The 22846-nt window shown below is 38.6% G+C and overlaps 1 protein-coding gene across 3 annotated transcripts in view; it reads right to left on the bottom strand.

The window, feature by feature from the left end:
* The window catches only part of LOC127658764 (zinc finger protein GLI2-like), a 95235-nt gene that overhangs the window by 9904 nt on the left and 62485 nt on the right, over window positions 1-22846 (bottom strand). For 2 of the 3 annotated variants that reach the window (XM_052148255.1, XM_052148254.1), the window contains exons 4-9: window positions 21550-21752; window positions 17109-17288; window positions 4332-4533; window positions 4011-4197; window positions 3042-3152; window positions 296-424 (exon numbers count right to left, since the gene is read on the bottom strand). In XM_052148255.1, the coding sequence (XP_052004215.1) occupies window positions 296-424; window positions 3042-3152; window positions 4011-4197; window positions 4332-4533; window positions 17109-17288; window positions 21550-21752 (1012 nt within the window). The remainder of the gene's footprint in view (window positions 1-295; window positions 425-3041; window positions 3153-4010; window positions 4198-4331; window positions 4534-17108; window positions 17289-21549; window positions 21753-22846) is intronic. The other variant, XM_052148256.1, reaches the window with a different exon arrangement.

The following is a 22846-nucleotide window of genomic DNA, read 5'->3' as shown; positions in this document are numbered from 1 at the left end:
GAGAAATTTTGATTTTAAATATACTTATTTTTCTTTCAATACTGAAAAAGTATCAATATATATCTTATCTAAATCCAATTATAACTTGACCATTTTACCCAATACAGTATATACGGAGGGATTTGCTGCCTATGGAGAGTGTTCCAACTAGAAGGCAGCTAGGGAAGAAACAGCAAGTGAGCTCACTAGGTTTTAGAAGAGACCTTAGGAACAAAGCTTTTTACTTTTTTAAATTTCAAAATCAAAGAAAATGGGTTAAGAACAAATAGGTGTTCAGTAGAAGAGTGCGACTAACGTGAACTAGCTGGTCTTGGGTATCATACTCTTTGGAACATCCTTCCCAATGGCAATTGGTCTCATATACAGCCTCAGGCTCTTGCTTGCATTCATCTTTGTCAAGTTCCTCCTTTAACTCCATGTGATCCTGTAGAGAAAATTAGCATCAGTAAACTTGACTTGAGCAGTATGTTACATTTGCATATCTTATTCCATTCATAAACAAATGAGGTTTGATGTTACCAATGTAGTAACCATATTTGATTTCAGCGCTTTATTAATCATTTGATTTGTGAGTGAATAACTACTTGAATTTTGTTGTTTACCACATTAAGTGATTGAATGTATTAAGATTTGGAATATAGTGCATGGATCGTATTGATTGCTTGTTTTTTTTTTCCTTTTTGGAGTTTGAAGACAGTGAAGACTTTAAAAAAAACATTTATTCTTACATGTTCCAAGTAAAAAAGAAAATCAAATGGGTTTTGGGAGAAATATTCCTGAGTTCTCAGTTAAGTGTCATCTAAGTATCCAATTTGTCTCAGGTGCTTCTAAAATTCCCTAGGAGGATTTAAAATGGAAACAAATGAGACAAATGCTGATTTACAGTAAGTTAAAATCAAGCATACCTCAAATAATTAGTGTTTGAGTTCATATTGAAATATCAGATTTTAAATTTAAATATCTCGACTTTGCTACTTTGGCAAATCTAAGCAGAGTTCATAGTATATTTAAAAGGTCCCATGTATGATTTTTGTTGATACTGTTTTAGTTTTATAACTTGATTTCATTATTTTGGAATCAAATAGGAACTATTGTTGGCACTCAGGTTTGCAACGCAGTTTTGTAACATGTTTCTCTTGGGATCTGGAAATGTTCCAAATGCTTTTGAGCTCTAATGAACTTTAAAATCAAATGGTCTAAAACTCTAAAGTGACAAGGGAATGGAATGCTTCATGGCCACATCTGATGTCACCTCCCACACGCTAATTCATGTGATACCCAGTCATAGGCAATGAGGTTAAGAGCACTAAAGCAACAACTGATAATAGTTTCTTTGAAATTTGATTCCGATGGAACCATACAATGTGAAAAATGTACTTCAACTATCGTACAGTAACTATTGTATCAAAATCGTTATAATCCATATGGCTGCACTTTAGTAAAGGAAATTCTGCTTTTCAGCCAATTGCCTTCTTTTAAATAGCATTTTTGTTCTCTAGTACGCACATGTACAGTGCATCTGGAAAGTATTCACAGTGCTTCACTTTTTCCACATTTTGTTATGTTACAGCCTTATTCCAAAATGGATTAAATTCATTATTTTCCTCAAACTTCAACAAACAATACCCCATAATGCCAATGTGAAAGAAGTTTGTTTGAAATCTTTGCAAATGTAGTAAAAAAAATTACATACAATAAGTATTCACAGCCTTTGCCATGAGACTCAAAATTGAGCTCAGGTGCATCCTGTTTCCACTGATCATCCTTGAGATGTTTCTACAACTTGGTGGAGTCCACCTGTGGTAAATTCAGTTGATTGGACATGATTTGGAAAGTCTGACACCTGTCTATAAAAGGTCCCACAGTTAACAGTGCATGTCAGAGCACAAACCAAGCCATGAAGTCCAAGGAATTGTCTTTAGACCTCTGAGACAGGATTGTATCGAGGCACAGATCTAGGGACGGGTACAGAAAAATGTCTGCAGCATTGAAGGTCCCAATGACCACAGTAGCCGCCATCATCCGTAAATGGAAGAAGTTTGGAACCACCAGGACTTCCTAGAGCTGGCCGCCTGGCCAAACTGAGTGATCGGGGGAGAAGGGCCAAGAGGTGACCAAGAACATGATGGTCACTCTGACAGAGCTGTGGAGAGAGGAGAACCTTTCAGAAGAACAACCATCTCTGCAGCACTCCACCAATCAGGCCTGTATGGTAGAGTGGCCAGATGGAAGCCAATCCTCAGTAAAAGGCACATGACAGCCCGCCTGGAGTTTGCCAAAAGGCACCTGAAGGACTCTCAGACCATGAGAAACAAAAGATTGAACGTTTTGGCCTAAATGGCAAGCGACATGTCTTGAGGAAACCAGGCACCGCTCATCACTTGGCCAATACATCCCTACAGTGAAGTATGGTGGTTGCAGCATCATGCTGTGGGGATGTTTTTCAGCGGCAGTAACTGGGAGACTAGTCAGGATCGAGGGCAAGATGAATGCAGCAATGTACAGAGACATCCTTGATGAAAACCTGCTCCAGAGCACTCTGGACCTCAGACTTGGGCAAAGGTTCATCTTCCAACAGGACAATGACCCAAAGCACACAGCCAAGATAACAAAGGATTGGCTACGGGACAACTCTGTGAATGTCCTTGAGTGGCCCACCCAGAGCCCAGACTTGAACCCGATTGAACATCTCTGGAGAGATCTGAAAATGGCCGTGCACCGACGCTTCCCATCCAACCTGATGGATCTTGAGAGGTCCTGCAAAGAAGAATTGGAGAAACTGCCCAAAAATAGGTGTGTCAAGCTTGTAGCATCATACACAAAAAGACACGAGGCTGTAATTGGTGCCAATGGTGCTTCAAAAAAGTATTGAGCAAAGGCTGTGAATACTTATGTACATATGTTTTTTATTTTTTTATTTTGAATAAATTACAAAGATTTCAAACAAACTTCTTTCACGTTGTCATTATGAGGTATTGTTTGTAGAACATCAAACTGATATGAAATAATGTGCAAATGCACATGAAATCCACTTCACAAACCTGAAAACCTGGTGAGATGGGGTGGGGTCCATCTGCTTCTGTCTTCACCTTTGACTTCTTGATTATCATGGGGTTAACCGTGCTGCTGACAGCCGAGTCTCCTCCAGTATTCTGAAAGAGCAATCACCGATAGGTGAGAGATAAAGAACAAGAAAAAGAGTCGACAGTTTGGCTGCTGGCAAGAGTGGTGATTTCACGCCTACAAGGCACCTGATGCCATATTTTACAAAGTAACTTGCAGCAAAGACTAAACAGTTTAGACTGCACTATGAGCATCTGTCAGATGGAAATATGAAAAGAAAGAAATTATTATGCCCAGAGTGTGGCTACAGACTTTGATCCTCTGATGGAATCATAATTCAACAGACAGAGGCTCTCGTAACATGCAGGCTCTCCGTAGAGGATCACAGTAAAGAGAAGACTGAGCAGTTTCTTCCAGCCACTGCAGTATCGCAGAGGCCCATGTTTTCCATAACTCAATAACTCTTGACATGGTTTGCTGAAAAGTGTGGGAAATGTGTTTCTCATAACTGTGTGTATGAGCTTTGGAGATCAGAAATAAAACTGGAATGAAAACTGATTTTTGCAAGTATTTGGAAAGAGAGAGAGTAGGTCAAAGCAGCAGAGGAAGTTTATATTCTGGATGGCTACAATGTTTACATGGCAGTGACAGCAGCTCTTGGATCGTTGGTCAATGAACATTACACAGTGTAGGGGAAAAGACTTGTATTGAAGCTACAGTTGGGGAAAAATGGGTTAGTGAGAGAGTTGAAAAGAACATCTTAGACCAGCAGGAAATTCCAGGCAAGGTTTTGCTGATTAGCACTGGTGAGATGCCGGTCTTACAAGGACTGGAAACCACAATCTTAGCATTCCCTGATATTTCCAGGTTTACAATGACTGTGGGAACCCTGAGTCTAGAACACATATAGAAACATAAGTCAAACCCATAAATCTCTGTTAAATCACCTGTTTGGAATCTGTATTGGTGTTGGTCAGGGCGGCAGCTGCCAACAGCGTCTGCTGCCTACTGCAAAGTGAGGGAGAAGGCTGTAGGAGAGGGGGAGTGTGGCCAAAAGCATTCAGACCCCTTTGTTGGGACAGCAGCTGGGGGTATGGAACCGATGTGATAGGATGTGGGAAAGCAAAGGACGGACTGAAACACGAAAGAGGGGAAAAAGTCAGATTTAGAGTTTGTTCAAGCAATGGGCAACCTGCAATAACATTTACAAACACAAAAACTAAGATTTGTACAAGAACATCAACACAGACTGGAGAACAAGAATTCACCTGATGGCCCCGACAGAGAGGTGACCATAAGAGCTGCTGGAGGCTGAGCTGGAACGGGAGTTATTGATGTAGGCCACCAGAGAGTTGGGTGAGGTACGGATCATGGTCTGTAGGTCGATGCTGGCATCCGAGACCGGAGAGATAGACAGAGCTCGCTTCCTGTTCACCCTCGGCGTCAGTCTAGGACTTGGGAAACGGGACACTGTGGAGAAAAGAAACTTTATTCACTCTCACTTTAGATAGAACTAGACAAGGGAAATGGAACGCACAGCTTGCTTTATCTCCAGCATCACAATTAATAATTTATCAGCCTAATCATACCAATCTCACCTAACGTGTGGATCTACAGCATGCCAAATAGAGTCTATTTAGCAACATTGATTGTAGAGTAATACAAGCAAAATAGGTTTGGAATGCCAAAGAGTTTACATTTTACTGAGAGAAGACTTGAATAAGATTCTTTTTAGAATGTCTTTCCATTGGAAATTATTTTCAAGGATTCTTAAAAACCTTATTAAAGGCCCAGAACATTGATTATGATTATTTTTAAAATGACTTACTTATTAAATAAGCATCAAACTGTATGTCTGTTTATGCTATTTATCTTCAAAAAATAGAAAAGATAGATTTCTTTAGATTATCATCCCACTTATATATTCAGTCTTGACTTGATCACATCACTTGACAATCATGGAAAACTGTTATTTATTTATTGTATATATTATTTTGCCATTCTGAAATACAAGTAAAGAGTTCAATTTACTACAAGGACATTTAAAAAGACAAATTATTTAAACGAATATGAAAAATGGCTAGTTTGACCTATTTGAGAGATTGTTCTGTACATTTCAACCCAGATTATTTTGTTTTACAATTTAATAGCGGCGTTGCAAAAAGGCTGTTATTGAAGGATGGTGCAGCGCCAACTATATTGGACCCCACAGCAAACCAAACCCATATGGGTTTTATATAATGCATAAGTCTAAAAGGCGCAGTAGCAAAAAACAGCATGTTACTTTAAAGGGGTTGTGACATGCTTTTTAAAATGATTTTATCATGTTCATCGAGGTTCACTTATAACAGTAGTCTTTTTTTTGTTGTTGAGTAAAAAAAAAAAAAATTTCCATCCTCATTCTGACCCTTTGCCACAAACACTTGCTTTAAGTGCTGCTTCTCCTTTCTGCTCTTGACTGACCTGCTCTCTCCTTGCCATCGCACTGCTCACCACCACTGACTGGGCAGGGCTATGGTAATGATAAGGTAAAGTAGGCGTTGATGTGCTGTTGTGGAGGTGGTCATATGCAAATGTATAAAACAGTGTGATAGGAAGTAGAGAATGAGTCATTTTGGCAGCTTGGTTTCAACAAATGCACATTTTGCAGTGAAGAGGAAGTTTTGAGTTCTGAAATTTACAGTGTGTTTTAAAAGTATAGTACAATGATACATGTAAAAAGATCAAGGACATTTTTGTTCTCATTTTATGACCCCTTTAATGGTGAAAATTAGGAAATTATTCCAAAATGACTAAATTACAAATATTTGGTGCAAGAAGTTTTACTTCACTCTTACATGCCAATTGCTTAGTGTTGGGCCTCTAATTTACAAGGCTTATCCATGTTTCTATGTACGTGTGCGTTCATGCATGTCCAGCTGCTCTGTACTCAACAGGTGCTGCGCATTAGCCCTGGTGTAAGAGGACAGAGAACAGTCGGGCAGGAGGGTTTTATTCCTTTCAGCGGGGTATCACCAAAGGTGCTAGTAACAGGAAACATGTAATGGGTCCATTAAACTACACACAAACACAAGCACGTCACAAAAAACCCCTCCAATGATATTTCAAACAGAGGCCTGTCAAACTCTTGCAAATCCCCAGCCTCTGACTTTTAATTACAACTCCCCTGCCATTCTTTAGACCAGGTTTAGACAAGGTTTTCAGCAAGGGTGTCCATGAGCTGATACGCAAAACTGACATGCAGAATTTTCTAAACAATATATAAAAAATATTTAATATATTACACTATATTACATTAAATTATATTGCTAACATTTCAACTGAAAAATTACTGTGACAATTTATATGAATCATTGATTAAAGGTGCTGTAAATAATTTTTTTATGAAATGACATGCATAAAAAGTCTCTATTACTTGACATATATAACCGAAATAGGTCCCATAAAATATCACAACTGTCTCTGTAACAGCCCTAGGGTTGGCAACATTGGAGGTAAAGATGTCCGTGAGCCACCGTCAGATCGTTTGTTTAACCAATCAGAAAAAGTTTTGCCTGTCAATTACTGGGCGCGTTCACAGGGCAGCCAAAATATTCTTGTATAAGTGCTGGTACGGTGTCCTGCTCCCACCAAAAGCTCAGGGTCGGACACCGAAATACTCAGGTCGACCCATCTGCTCAAACACAACGGTCTCCAGGCGTGTTTGTGTTTTTGAGTGTGAGCGTCTTTGGAGAGTGGAGTTTTGGAATGTCGGGCCATGGCTAAATCAACGGCTAGTCTGGAGGAAATTCCAGAACTGCAGAATCACTTACAGCACCTTTAAGTTATTAACAAACGCAATGCCAAACTAATAACAAGCTTTATATAACAGTGATGTAGAAATAACATTTGTTAAGGATATTAATTGTAAGAAAATTTGGTCACAGTTCGACAGGTGAGGCAGAGACAGAAATGCACTTCCTCCTAAAATGTGAAACATTCAGTGAAATAAGGAATGTTTATCTAAACAAGTTTAACCCTGAAACTTCAGACTTTAAATGACCCCTCAAAATTAAAAATACTAATGGGAGAAGGAGACATCTTGCTGTCCAATATGTATCAACATAAACAACCTAAGGGACAGTGAAAGATCTGGACACACACACACACACATGTTGTGTTTCCATGTTTTATGGGGACTTTCCATAGACAATGGTTTTTATACTGTACAAACTTTATATTCTATCCCCTAAACCTAACCCTACCCCTAAACCTAACCCTCACAGAAAACTTTCTGCATTTTTACATTTTCAAAAAACATAATTTAGTATGGTTTATAAGCTGTTTTCCGCATGGGGACCGACAAAATGTCCCCACAAGGTCAAAAATTTCGGGTTTTACTATCCTTATGGGGACATTTGGTCCCCACAAAGTGATAAATACACGCCCACACACACACACACACACACACACACACACACACACACACACACACACACACACACACACACACACACACACACGTAGTGTTTCCATGTTTTATGGGGACTTTCCATAGACATAATGGTTTTTATACTGTACAAACTTTATATTCTATCCCCTAAACCTAACCCTACCCCTAAACCTAACCCTCACAGAAAACTGTCTGCATTTTTACATTTTCAAAACCCATGAAAAGGACATACCTGAACTTAAATGGTTGTATTTACTGGACCCTTTGGAGTATGAACACAGTTGTAGTATCTTTTAAAAGAAGACACTTTGGGCTTTATTTCCCAAGTTTCAGAATTTATATATATTGTTATTTTTTAAAGTTAGAGAAGCTGAAGTTTATAGTAATGGAAATATTTTGTGCTGAACATGTATTTATAACATAAAAAAACAATAATAAAAGTACCAAGACAACCCAGAAATACAATGTTCTCAAAGCCACAAGTCTAAAGAAGTTACGTTTCATATTTGAAGATGATCTAACAAAACATTAGGTTCCTGCAAGCTTTTTTCTCTGTAAAATTGCTGGAAGCATACAGAGTAAAATTAAGGCTCCGCTTTTCAAGATGACACACAATCTGACTGCACTGCTTGGCTATTCTGAATAAAACTACGCCTTTGGAGACAGGCTCGTTTTGTTTATGAAACTCTAATATCTAAGATAATATACAGTTTTACAACATGAATGATGCTCAGATTGCATAGTTTGTTGAAGAACGATGATAAAGGGTAAATCTTTCAGGCGAGATGTTATTCAGTGAACGCTTGAGATGGACAATTGACCCAAGTGTGGCGAACTGGATTCAACTGGCGATTGCATTTTCATAACAAAGGTATGAAGTCCCGTTTTGATATTGCATGTTTTCATTTGTACTCCTGGCACAAATAACTAAATTGCTGTTTTTGGAGCATTGCTATCGTGAAACAGTGATCGGACATCAATGTTGATCCCTTAGACCTTTGAAATAATGTATAATTTATAAACATAAATTACATTGATAGACTGTAAATAATATATTAAATGTAAGCAGAGTGACATCACTCCTGTGTTCGGGGGATTGCATATCAACAGGTTAATTGTATCAAAACTATGATTTCTGCCAAGAAAACAATGGTGACAGCAGTCATTGTTACTTCAGTCATGGTAACTACAATATTACTATAGTAAAACCATGGTTAATTAAAAAAAACAAAAACTTTCTCTAATTACAAACTCAACATTTTAACTTAATACCTGCATTATTACGCTACATGCATCAACATAAAGTGCATTTCAAACTCAACTCAACGTATACTCAACATTCAGAATCTGTACATCACTATAGATGAAATAAACTTGCTATTAAAACTAATATAAGACTGGCTGTTGTAACACGTGTTTTTTGACCATCGCTGTTGTAATTGACTGCATAAAGAAAAAGTTCCCAGACAGGAGACTTAAATGACGCAGAGGCTTCTCTCTTACAGCTTGTTTTCTCCGCTTGCAATTTTGCCAACTAACACGTGCAGAGCTGTGATGTCATCAACTGATTTAACATACTAACAGTTAATAGGACAGCTTCTCTCTGTAGTAAGTTGACCCACTTGAAACACAAGTGTGGTGTGTCCATCTACAGAGCCATACAGGTGCATTAGCGGAGGTTACAACTGCACATGTCTATTTGCTGCTTTACTTTCTTCACCAAACTGTATGATCCAGATGCGTTATTAAACTAGAGATGAACCACGGAGCAAATGCTTACTGAACCGTGGTTGGCGAACTGTACGGTTCATTTTTATTTACAGAGAAACGTTACACCCCAGAATATGTTGGGGTTTTTTTGCCTTAAAGGGATAGTTTACATAAAGATATAAATGTTCATAATTTTCTGTCCCTCATGTTGTTCCAATCCCATATGAGTATATTTTTGTTCCATGGAGAAAAAAAGATGCAATGAAAGAGAATGGTGACTAAGGCTCTCAGTCTCATTCTGAATAGCATCTGCTATTGTGTTACACAGAAGATAGAAAGTCATATGGGTTTGGAGCAACATAAGTGTGAATAAATGATGACATAATTAAAATTTTTGGGTGAAATATCCCTTTAAGTGCGAGAGGTTGTAGGTTAGAATCTTGCTAATCTGACTATTTTTTTTAATTAATATAAATTATGTAAAATCTGTTTGTCAATGCCTATTATATATAGTTTTCTTTGAAACTGCCACGTTGATGGGCCTCTGCCCACCGAGTGAACAGAACACTAGGGGGTAGCGGTGTTTGTCTTGCTCCCAGCTGCAGAGTCCCACATACTTTGACATGGTCTGTTTTCATAGGCAACAGCGCTAATTTAGGGGTGCACAGGTTCCTGCGAGCGCGCTAAACCAGATGTGCCCCGTGGACCCTGTAGGATATGGAATGGTGGGTAGGAGGAGGTGCTTCCAATTGAGGATCTGGACTGATCTATGGCTTTATAATTACACACATTTACCAAAGAGCCAATAATAATAAGCATCTGCTCCGATGCTTTTATTAGGATGCCTTTGTGGATTCCGAGAAATGTATTTGGAAGGTGTTAATCCTCTGTTCCCTTTCTCCTTTAATATGAATGAATTTAATTTGAGGGATCAGTGAAGTAATACATGCATCCACCCATCCATGTTCAGCTCTCGATGCCAAGTCATCTACCTTGTGTTAGTGATGACGTGTCATAAATGAGTGGCGTTTTAACGCCTGAAAAGCCCTCGACTGAAAGCTGTAATTATTTGTGTGTGATTATTGCCCAGAATGCTGTCTGTAGAAGAGTGATTAATAAGTAGCATTTACAGGTTTATATGTTATAATCAACATGTTACAATATTGACATTTGTTTGGACATTATTCCATTCAATAGCTTCAATTACGGACGAAAGGGCTTGCAATAGTATGACAGATCAATGTGAAATTCTATAAGTGAAAACGCAGTTACAGATATAGAAAAATGACGGTTGTTACTAGTTGAAATTCTATTTTTGATATAAAGAAAATGTTTATTTCTGCAAGTAATGATGTAATTTTTATATAAAGAATTAAGATTTTACTAGTGCAAAATTTGTACTTTCACTAGAAGCAATTAAATTCCTGATTGCAAGAATTAGCATTTTAACTAGTGAACATTGAATGGTTGATATCTATAAATCATGTCCTGCACAGGATTAAAAATCAATTTGGCTTGCCATATAGGCAATTCTAGATCTTTCAGAATGGTAAAAGAGTTTTTACTAGTAAATCTGACTAATAATAAGATAATCAAGTTTACTATGGGAACGTTTGTACCTGACACCCTCTGGGCTCATTCCCCCCTTGCCTGATCCCAGTACAACAGACGTTTAACTGGGAAGCTGCTATTATCATGGGACCCTGAACTGTTCCCCGCTGGCTATGCCACACAAATGAGTTCAACATTTGCTTTCCCCTTTTACCATTCAAATTCTTAAAGCATTCCTATGTAAGCAACTCAATTAGGGAGCATTAGAGGCTGCAAGCCCCTTCACTTCCTCAACGCTGAGTGAAGCAGCAGATAATTGAGCCATTGCTAAAAGAGAGGTCTGTTCAACGTATTATCCTGCTCTTTTGGCTATCAGAAAGTGTCTAGCTATGAGCCGAAGGCTGTGGTTAGTGACTGCCTCCAATTTATTTATTCATGCATTCATCCATTCAGGGCCAAAGGCCAGCATTTCCTATTGCACCCATTGAGAAGCACTTCAGTGAGAGTACTTCTAACATTGCATGCACAACAGATTCACTCATGCCCCTTATCCAACAATAGGGTGCTAGAGCCGATGCGTAACCTAGAACTGTTCGCCATGTTTCCATGGCAGAAAGGGTGGTTCTGGGCCAAAAAATTGGCTCTACACAGGGCCTTTAAAAGCCTTTTGGTATCGAACCAGGAACCAATAACATCAGGAGGCCAGGGACGATATAATGTCCTTTTCAGAAAAAATACAAAATGAAAAATCAATCTGGATGCAAACAAAAAAAAAGATCGAACCAGCATTATTTCAGAGAAATAATGAAAATTTTTGAGAGTACACAAAAAGGGCTTAAAGGGACAGTTCACACAAAAACGTTCTGTTCCAAACATGTATGTTTTTTCTTCCGTGGAACACAAAAGGAGATATTAAGCAGAACGTAGACTCAGTCACAATTCACTTTCAGGGCTGGAAAATAAGGACTTCCCGATGGCCCAGGGCCAGTGTGAGAGAGCTTCGGGCCAGTTGCTAGAACTGTCACTTGCCCGATTGGGCCAGTGCTGCATTTATAACATTAGTGCAAGAAAACAACAAGTGAGAGAGCACAACAATTACACTGAGCGAACAAAGTACTCTAACCAACGAGTGAGCGTGATTCAATTTAGCTTGCAAAGATGCGCGTGCGCCAAGGCACAGTCGCGTGCACGCACAAGATCGTGCAGACACCGAGTGCAGTCTCCTAGCACTGTCCTCGCTCTTTTCCAAGTGTCTTAGCATCAGCTATTACCACTGTGTCGAAAATGGAAGGAAAAAAAAAATCCCACTTAATGAATTACGCAACATTTTAAGTATCCATGCACATTCCGCACATGCGCATGTGCTCTCGTAAAGGGATATAGCGCTAGTTTTATTCCCACTTTAAAAAAAAGCTAATTTTCTCTCATTGAGTCGCCTTTAGAGGTGAAGCGCCAAATGAAACGTAATAAACTTTGTTAAACCCCAGTTATACATGTTCCTGGAAATCATGAGCTGCTCAGTATCCAAAATGTAAGTATACATTTAATTCATTTAGTTTCAAAACGTAATCAGTAATTCAAAATGATAATGGCGTTTGATATGAAAAGAAGCATGATCGCTATGGCTATTAAGATATTATTATCAGAGCTGTTTAGCTGCAGGGTGAAGATGAATATTCAAAACAGTCTACTTCATATCATCCTCATGAAACACCAGTTACATTTTTCATTTCTGGACCGTACAGGTATTTTTGTTTTTGTGCATCAGGCTGTATTGGTCTTTAGATTGTCTGATTTCATGTTATATACACATTCTTAATTCACAGATTAGGCCTAATATCTCCCTAATGTATATTAAACATTACAAGCGATTTGGAAGTCTCTTCTCAGGGATTCATATGTTTATAACATTCAGCCAATAATCACATCTTTAACTCAGCGATTAAATCTTTGATCCTGAGTGTGAATACACTACACCCGGCCAAAAGTTGCATGACAGCATGACTAAATGGGTGACCGAAAACCCATCATCTGCACTACAGAACTCAACAGCCCTGATTTTCAATGCATCTTTTTTCCATACATTAAATGTCGAAGTTAACTGAGACTAACATTCTGCCTAACATCCCCTTTTGAGTTCCACGGAAGAAAGTCATATTATTTTGGAACAACATTAGTGTGAGTAAATGACGACAGAATAACATTTTTGGGTGAACTAACCTTTTGAGGAACATGCTACATTTAGTAGAAACCCATATGTGTGTGATGGGGAATTGTTGCAGTGTTATTTTTAGTGGAGACTGTGCTTTCACTCGGCGTGTCGCCCTGTCAGGCGCAGACCATAATTAACATGTTAAGTGCACGGCATTGGCATGCACATGCACTTGGCACAGCACTGAAGCGTTTCATCAAGACATGCACTCACAGCCGACGCTGACTCCTTACATTGTGTGCCGCCATTTGTTATTTTGGGGCCTGTTGGGGCAAATGCTCTTGGCGTTCACATCATTGGCAAGAGAAGCAGTGAGAGAAGAATGCTTATGTATCCAAAGGGATGAGCAACAGTACATGTATTCAAAGTTTTTGGGGTTTAAATTCCAGACAGAGGTGATAATCCATCATTCTTATGTCTTAAGCGTTGACTCTTATAAGTCATGAATGACTGATGTAGGGGTATACACCGATCAGCCACAACATTAAAACCACCTGCCTAATATTGTGCAGGTCCCTCTCGTGCTGCCAAAACAGCACCAACCCACATCTCAGAATAGCATTCTGAGATGCTATTCTTCTCACCACAACTGTAGGCATTTCCCTCCACAGAACTGCCCCTCACTGGATGTTTTTTAGTTTTTGGCATCATTCGGAGTAAATTCTAGAGACTGTTGTGTGTGAAAATCCCAGGAGATCAGCAGTTACAGAAATACTCAAACCAGCCCGTCTGGCACCAACAATCATCCATTTGATTATCTAATAAGCCAATCATGTGGCAGCAGTGCATAATATCATGCAGATACGGGTCAGGAGCTTCAGTTAATGTTCACATCAACCATCAGAATGGGGAAACATTATTTCAATGATCTCAATGATTTGGACCGTGGCATGATTTATGGTGCCAGACGAGCTGGTTTGAGTATTTCTGTAACTACTGATCTCCTGGGATTTTCACACACAACAATCTACACAGAATGGTGCCAAAAACAAAAAACATCCAGTGAGTAGCAGTTCTGTGGATGGAAATGCCTTGTTGATGAGAGAGGTCAACAGACAATGGCCAGAACGGTTTGAACTGACAAAGTCTACGGTAACTTAGATAACCGTTCTGTACAATTGTGGTGAGAAGAATAGAATCTCAGAATGATATTCTGGGTTAGCGCTGTTTTGGCAGCACGTGGGGGACCTTCACAATATTAGGCAGGTGGTTTTAATGTGGTGGCTGATTGGTGTGTACTAAGCATATTTAATTACAAGGGATTTGTTTTAAATACTGTTATTATACCGTTAACAAAGCCTGTGCATTTGAACAACTGCATGTGTACACTTTCAATTGTTGGAATATTTACTTATCTAATATATAATAAATACAGTGGCTCCAAAAAGTATTTGTACATTGAAAATAGTCACTATTAAAAAATGTATGAATTTCAATGTATTAGAAACAGAATATTAAGTCCCATTTGCATCTGCAAACAAAGGATGCTAGACCATATCGCAGAACTAAGTTCACTTTTCTGGGCCGTGTTTGCAATGACTTTTTACCAAATGGTCTCAAGGTCTTTTTTTAATGGATATCTGAAGAAGTCAGTTCTCCTCAAATTCACACAGGTGTCCAAGCAAGGTATCCACAGGTGTAGTTCATCCCATTAACTATGGACATTTTCCACAAAGTTTGAGAAAAAAAGTGACCAAATACTGCAACAAATTAGAATGTTATTTTGTTATGTTAACATCTGGATTTTACCAAGTTGTGCATTTTAAATTGCAGACTGTCTAAAAAAAATTACAGTTCTACACATGTTGGCTCTAGGGACAAGTCAGACCGATTTTCCATGTTCACATTTAACATCTTTATAACAACGATCACCATTTACAGGAAAACCTAAACTTTTTTCCCTGTCAGCTAATGTGCAAATAGGAATCGTCAGGGAAAAAAACAAACAAGAGGGCCACTTTGTGCACGCTGAACGCTCACTCTTGTGGTAGGTCTACTGAATTTATTAGAACATGAATTGATTTTTAAATACGCATATGAATTTTATCGGTGCACCATTCCAAGACAAACACTAGGCTCTGCAATGCATATATATCAGCCCCTTGCTCTGCTGAAGGCGGGCTTTATTCATGGGCCCTGCCACCGTGCCATGAGCTGACATTCACCTTCAATGGAAGCCCTGTGATTGTGGGTTGGTGTGGAGAGCCCTGAACACCTGAGTGCCCAGAGTGAGACCACATCAATTCGGGTGGAGGAGAAGGCCAAAGACATGGGTTGCGGAGGAGAAAGCCCTGTGCTGTGCTGCTGTTTGTAGGTGTTTAAGCTAACAAGACTCACTACACAAACTGTGGGCAATCAGCGCCGCAGCAGCCAGCCTTCGTGGTTAGAGATGCTGGAACTCTCACGACCGACTCAAAGCGGTCACAAAAATGCAAAGGTCCATGTTTAATAAGTGATTGGAATAATTGGAACATGCAATCTGAGAGGTTGCATGGATTTTTGCACGAATGGCACTTAGAGTTACTGTGGGTGGCAGAACTGGATCAAAGCAGCAGGGCATATATACAAGTGGACGTGCCAGCTTATGTGCTTGATTATTTACAATCACGCATATCCTCAGCAGACACTCAACACTGACTTTCAAAGATTTTTCCTTCATCCTCTCTCAAATTGTTGCTAATTCACAATGCTGTATTTATTTTGTGCTTTTCCTTTGAAAACTTTGAATAAGGGCCACATATGAGTTTCAGTGCAAGACTATTCAACCAGTCGTCCAACAACCAACTAGTCCAAGGATTCCCAACCTGTTTTGTCATCTGAACCCCTATGATCTAAAATATTTACTTGAAGTACTCTAGAGATAATGTCAACCTGTCATATACAGTATATAATGGATTTCAAAACATCTTGGCATGTTCACTTGTGAAATAATTTTTTTTTTTTTTTCCTTTACATATTTTCACGAACCTAAAACACATCTCAAAACCCCTACTTCTATTCGAGACCCCAACACTCTGTTGCACTCTTTCTGGCATGCTTTAAACATGCCTGGTAAACTCGAAACCAGCCTTATTTACACAGGGCTTTCTTAAAACCCATTAGATGGCTAGTCATTTAGGCAACCCACCGACTAGTAGAAAATATGTAACCGCTTGGCACCATCCTAGCATGAGATCTAAAATACAACCTGCTCACCCTGGTTAACCCCTAGATATTACATGATGACAGAGGAAATGCAATCATGATCCTCTGGGCATCTTTTAACAATGGCACTTTATTGAGCCAAGGAGTAATCTGTACCTTATAAGATCAAGAATGCACACCAGCCCATTACATGACTAATTGGATAACATTACAAAGAAGCGGGGGAGGGGGGGACATGGCTGCCATTACACTGCTTGGAAAACAAATACAGAGATGAAAGGCCTGGCATAGCCTGCATTACATCCACTGCAAACATATGCCTCCCTTTTTTACACTGTATCTCCCTTTTAAGGAGAGGTTGGAGGGAAGTGTAGAATGTTACTTATAATAACACATCACACCTGCAGCCCAATCTGAATTGGAGGCCGTAAGAACCTCATAAATTGCTGAGATCTCTCATGTTTACATACACTTTCAACATTAGTCATGTTTTAAATATGGGTGAAGAAACAAAGCCTAGTCCTTTGAAGTGGAAATCTTGTAAACCCTCAATTTTTACACAATCAATGTGTTTTAATCGCTTTTTGCTGAGCGTAACAAATGTGTAATTAGCTGTTTGTTTTGGCTGCATACAGTTTGGGTCCTTCCAGTTAGTCTTTCTTTTTTAAAGGTGAAGTGTGTAATTTCTGCGGCACCAAATGGAATTGCAAAAATAATCACTGTTTTCAAACAGGTTTCCCCAAACAATATATCAGCCACTTCTCAAACACAGATAGGCCCCACCCAAAACTTCAGAAGTTGAAATGCCAAAGAGACACAGTTTACCCTCTTCAGATAAAACAGCCCACAAACAGCTTACTTCTAATTGTCTCCGCAATGTAAACTGGGATACGAGAAAGTATTTCTACACTGAGAAAATTACACATTTCAGCTTTAAGGTCGCAGAGTGTGTACACTGCATGTTGGCTAGTGCAGTACTCGTGGTGGTTTACTTACTGTCCACTGGGCTCATGTAGTCAGGGAGATGAGCTGCCATGGCTCCTGTCTGCATGAGCAGGTCTCCATAAGGGTTGCGGTGACTGGCGATGAGGTGGTAGTACTCAGATGGGTTCGCACCAGGCGGGGGAGGAGGCAGGCCAAACAAACTTCTCTCCTTCAGGTGTTCATGGGTCACTGCTAAGAGGAGGAAGAGAAAGATCCTATGAAATTTTGACAAGCACAGTTTTCTTTTCTCTGTTGATGTATTTCCTATTAAAACAAGATTTAGTGGTACACATTGAAGGGCCCGCTCGCTTTTTTTACCACTTTTCACTTTACAGCCATCTGTCAGTCTCCCTACACTCTCAAACTTCTTATATATTTATATATATATGAATATTTTGATTATTTCTATACTAATAAATAAAAACTTGAATCAATCGCTTTATATTTTACTATTGTTTTTATTGTCATATTGTCCGTTGATCACAATCCTTCATGGGATTGTATTTTACTCCCTCATGAAAGATGCTAAGCACACAGTCTTGTACCTTTGACTTTTTTATCCTATTTTGAAATACTATTTTGCCAAATCAAAGCTTGTAATTTTGTGGTTCACCTCAGAGCTATTTGGTTTGATTAATTGCTTTGGATATTTAAATGAAGACTTTTATGAAATCTCTATGAAAAAATGATAGTAAATAAATAGAAATAACACTTCCGGAACAAAGATGGCTGAAAAGGTGGTCAACACTGTTGCACTCTATTGAGGGAGGGGCATTCTCATTCTAGAGACCATTTGATTGGACAACATTTGTAGAACATGCCGAGTCATCCCATGTTGGGTTTCCATGTTTTATGGGGACTTTCCATAGACATAATGGTTTTTATACTGTACAAACTATATATTCTATCCCCTAAACCTAACCCTACCCCTAAACCTAACACTCACAGAAAACTTTCTGCATTTTTACATTTTCAAAAAACATAACTTAGTATGATTTATAAGCTGTTTTCCTCATGGGGACCGACAAAATGTCCCCACAACGTCAACATTTTTGGGTTTTACTATCCTTATTGGAACATTTGGTCCTCACAAAGTGATAAATACATGCTCTCTCTATCACTCACTCACACACACACGTTGGTGCGGCTAACCTTATGAGGACTCTTCATAGACATAATGGTTTTTATACTGTACGAACTATAGATTCTATACCCTAACCCTACCCCAAAACCTAACAAAAACTTTCTGCATTTTTTTCATTTTCAATAAAACATTGTTTAAAACATTTTATTTTAAAACAAATGTCCCCGTAAACCACCCAAACTGCCCGCCCGCACACGCACATACACACACACTAGGACTGCAACGAACGATTATTTTGATAATCGATTAATCTAATGATTATTAGAACGATTATTTGACTATTATTGCAATGATTAATCATTAGCTCTTAACCAATTATTCAGCTTGTACCCTGGCTTAAAAGGTTGTATTAAACGTGCTTACTAACAATAAAGAGGACAAAATTATCTTTTTAAAATACCTCTAAATGACATTCACTGAATTTAAGGGAAAAAAACCTTTTTATTAAGTTTAATTCAGTAAAGAAATTCACTGCAAAAAAAAATAAACTATTGTTATCAAGTGTTTTTGTCTTGATTTCCATTTAAAATTGTCTAAAAATCCTTAAAACAAATAAATTTACTTGAGAAGCAACATATAATATATTTAGACTTGCTTTAAGAGAATGTATCTTAAAGTGTATTTTGTATATATTCGTGTATTGTTTTGACATGGTTATACTTCTGCGAGTGCAGTAAAGAAAAATATATACATATATTCAAGATCTATTCTCTAAAAGCAAGTCTTAATATCTTATATGCTGCTTCTCAGGTGAATGCATCTATTTTTAAAGGATTTTTAGATATTTTAAAATAATTGTATTTGTTATATTATATTCATCATACTCAAATAAAATACATTTTCTTCTGCAGAATAGTTCTTAAAGTAAATGTACATTGTTTTAAATGAGTTTTAGATATTTGTATTGGAAAACAAGCCAAAACAAATCATAAATGTATATTGTTGCAGTGTATAATGGGGTGAACACTACCTTTCTCACCTTTCTGTTCACTTCAATCCATCTTTAACTCACTAAAAAACAAACTCTCTCTTATTGATAAAGCTGCTTATTGCCAATTGTCTTCACGAGAAGAAATGCACAGTGACTTATATTATGATTCAATAAGTCATAATCTATCAAGTTCTAATCTAGCTGCATTAAGCGTGTGCACTTGAGGGACGCGATAAACGATTTATTTATTATTAATAAATAAAACACCTGCACCTAGTAAACCACATTCTAAAGGTGTCAAAGGTACTACATGCAAGCAATATTTTTCTTTTTTTTCTGGCTAGCTCTGATAACCATTAGTGGCCCTTACATTGTTTTTGTAACACTTGTTGAAATATCACCCATTCATGTCCACATTGTTTAAGTTATGGGACACTCAAGATGAGGGGAAGTTCCACCTTGTTCGCTTGCCTGCTTGGCCATTCATGCCATAACACATCTATCAGGAACAATTAGGCCCCAGCAAGGTTAAAACTGAACAGGTGTGTGTTTGTGCTGGATTCATGGCAGAACAAGTCGTTTATTTCTCCATGCTTGCTGGATCATACAACTGTGTCTCTAGAGGGGCTCTGAGACAGCGTGAGGAGGGGTGCGGTAGAGAGTGGGGCTGATAAAGCCCTGAGGCAGTGGACCAATGAGGCAAATCAGCAGTCAGAGTCCTGAGATCTTGGCCTGGGGATGTCTCCACCAAAATAAATCAGAGATCCTTCAAAGACCTTCTGTTCTGAGAACATGATTGAGGTCCCATGAAATCACAGAATTTTGTGGCTTTTAGTCCATGTCTATTAGCTTTCAGGCCATCTATATGCTCTCCAAGTGATTTCATGGGGTCTTAAATTTCAGTCAAGAAGCTGACAGGATTTTTCAAAGTTAGTTGACCGTATAATGCCTGTACTCACAGTGCTGTTTTTTTTTATTTTTTATAAAATTGAAACAACGATTACAGAGACACTTCACATGCAATTCATTAAATTAACTGCCACTAAGTCTTTTGTTGTAGACCTTTTAAAGTGTTCGTGAACTGTTGGGAACAAAGTGAGAGGGGCTTTTAATTTTTATATGCACTCATTCAAGCTTAATTCCTTCCATTTTATCTGCCATTTAATCACCAACACAATCTTTTCCACATTGCTTATTTAACTGTGAAAGTGCAGAGCCATAACTGCCAACCAATTGTGCTGGGTGATTTATCTCTGATTTGGTCTACTCATCCCAACCTGTTATGGTAACAAGTCTGAGAGGATCAAACTTTTGGCAAGTCAGATAAACTTTAGGAAATGTTCTACTGTTTTCTTTTCCACCATTATCTAGCTGTGAAATACTGACACTGTATGTCATGTAAGTGCAGGTAAACATGATTGATTTAAGCATACTTGGCCATAAAAAAGGAGATTAACAAAGATAGAGTGTTTCTGTTGTGTTTTTGGAGGAGAGGAACAATTAGCTATTCATCCTCCTTGAACAACATATTTATTCTTCCTCCCAAATGCTGTCTCCCATTATGTATCATAAGGTGTGTCCCAAAGCACAACTTTTTGTTGTATAAGTAGTGCGAGTAGTATGTAAACACTGAAAATGCAACAAAAAGTATACCATAAGTACCAAGATGATGCATTTTCAACCATCAAAACTGAGTGTGAAATGTTGGACACTTGCTGTACGTTATGGAAGGGGCAGGGTTACTTGGCCGTGATGCTGGCCTGACAAAACATTTGTAAATTCTGGAGAATGTAGCAACTAGTGAAACTTCAGTAAAGACGGCAACTTACAAATTTAAGTTTAATGCTTTACCACCACCCTTCGTTGTACGAATATGTGAGTTGTTTGAGATACAAGTGCTGAACAAACTTTTGCTAACGTGCTAAAGCTAGCAGCAACACATTGCATGCGTTGTCACTTTCCTTAGCTCATAACGTTGAATGCTTCCAAGTAGTAAAAAACATAACAATGTTCCATTTTGGATGACACTACACTTCATAATTCATAAACTACATGGTGTGCATAGTGAATTTTGTATACGCATAGTGTATAGTGTGTCATTTGGGACACAGCTATAAACATAAAACCCATTCTCAGTCAAAGGGATGCACTACATCATCTCTGTATTTCTGGAAATTAGCCCATTATTAATAAGGCATAGTTCATTATTTTCTACCGTAAAGTAAAACTGCATTTCTAAGCTTTTTCTGCCAAAAAGGCACATAAATATATGCATTTCATATATATATACACATATACTTTTACATAAAAAAATTATACATATGCAATTGTCCATTTCTGTAAATTCAAATAGATGCATGGGAAGCTATGCCACTCACCATCAGGAGGGCTCAGTCCTCGTGCAGCAGAGATCATAGATAGAGTAGGGCTGCTGTGGAAAGATCGTAGGTAGTGCTCCATGTGAGGGTTGACATACGGATGTGGTGGGTTGAAGGGAGACTCTCCAGTAGTGGCAGCGTGAGGCGACAGTCGGATCAGAGAGATATCGGAGATAACTGGACTGCCAGCTAATCCATGAGGTCTAGCAAAAGACAATATAGGGTAGACGCTTGCATTACTTAAACACAAAGACAAGCAGACACATAGTTTAAGTGCTTAAGCGTAGAGTAATTAGAGATTCAATATGTGAATCCGTCTTCAGGCTACATTAGAAGACTTGTTTGCGGTCACCAATGTTCTTCACTGTGTTAATGACAGGCTTTAATTATCCAACCTAAGACAAGCTCAATGCTCATCTTTAAGAATTTCAGAAGTCTTTTGACTTCTGAATTGACTTAGCAAGCTGTTGGTAAGCGATCATTTGACAGTATCGGTCGGGACACAGGGTCTTGTTTATGGTCCGGGTTCAAACTTCAACCCAATACCTGTGCAGACCTCAAATATGAAACTGATCAAATTCTTTATTTCATGACTCCCAAACCGAGACAAGCTTCTCCTCCCTTTACGCCTGAGGTAGTAAACAAGTCGAGACTGAGAACACTGCAGTACATGGTAAGATGTAATGTCTGGGTGGGATGGACGTGTCTCAAACAGACACGCAAGCCTCCATTGTGAAGAGACTGTTTTAATACTTCTACCAATTTCTTGGGCACCGTTTGAAGAAGCTGATGTGAAGAACAAAATATTGGAGCAGAAGTTCACAGATAGCCCACAGGTCACGGTGAGGTTATAAACGTGTCATGTTTGGCAGGTATCTACGCCGCCCGTGTGCCAGACCAAAGTATATCAGCCAAGAGGCAGTTGTAACTCTAACAGTTCCTGAAAGTAGAGCATGCAGCCTGCTCTTGTCTGGCAGAGACATTTGAAGAGATACCTGTGTGTGGTTCCAGCACTTCCTCCCTGAACTACCTGTTAATGTTTGAGAGCCTGTTGAACATCTCATGAGAGGAAGATCAGAACCTTGGGTTGTATTACAGAAACATCATAACTCTAGAATCTTATCTTGTCTTGTCTGTTCCAAAAGTGAATGACTTTCTTTCTTCCATGGAACAAAACAAGAGATACAGGTGAAACTCGAAAAATTAGAATATCGTGCAAAAGTTCATTAATTTCAGTAATTCAACTTAAAAGGTGAAACTAATATATTATATAGACTCATTACAAGCAAAGTAAGAT

The sequence above is a fragment of the Xyrauchen texanus genome, chromosome 18 (genome assembly GCF_025860055.1).
Source record: "Xyrauchen texanus isolate HMW12.3.18 chromosome 18, RBS_HiC_50CHRs, whole genome shotgun sequence".
Lineage (NCBI taxonomy): Eukaryota > Metazoa > Chordata > Actinopteri > Cypriniformes > Catostomidae > Xyrauchen > Xyrauchen texanus.
This window is presented reverse-complemented; position numbering and strand designations above follow the sequence as displayed.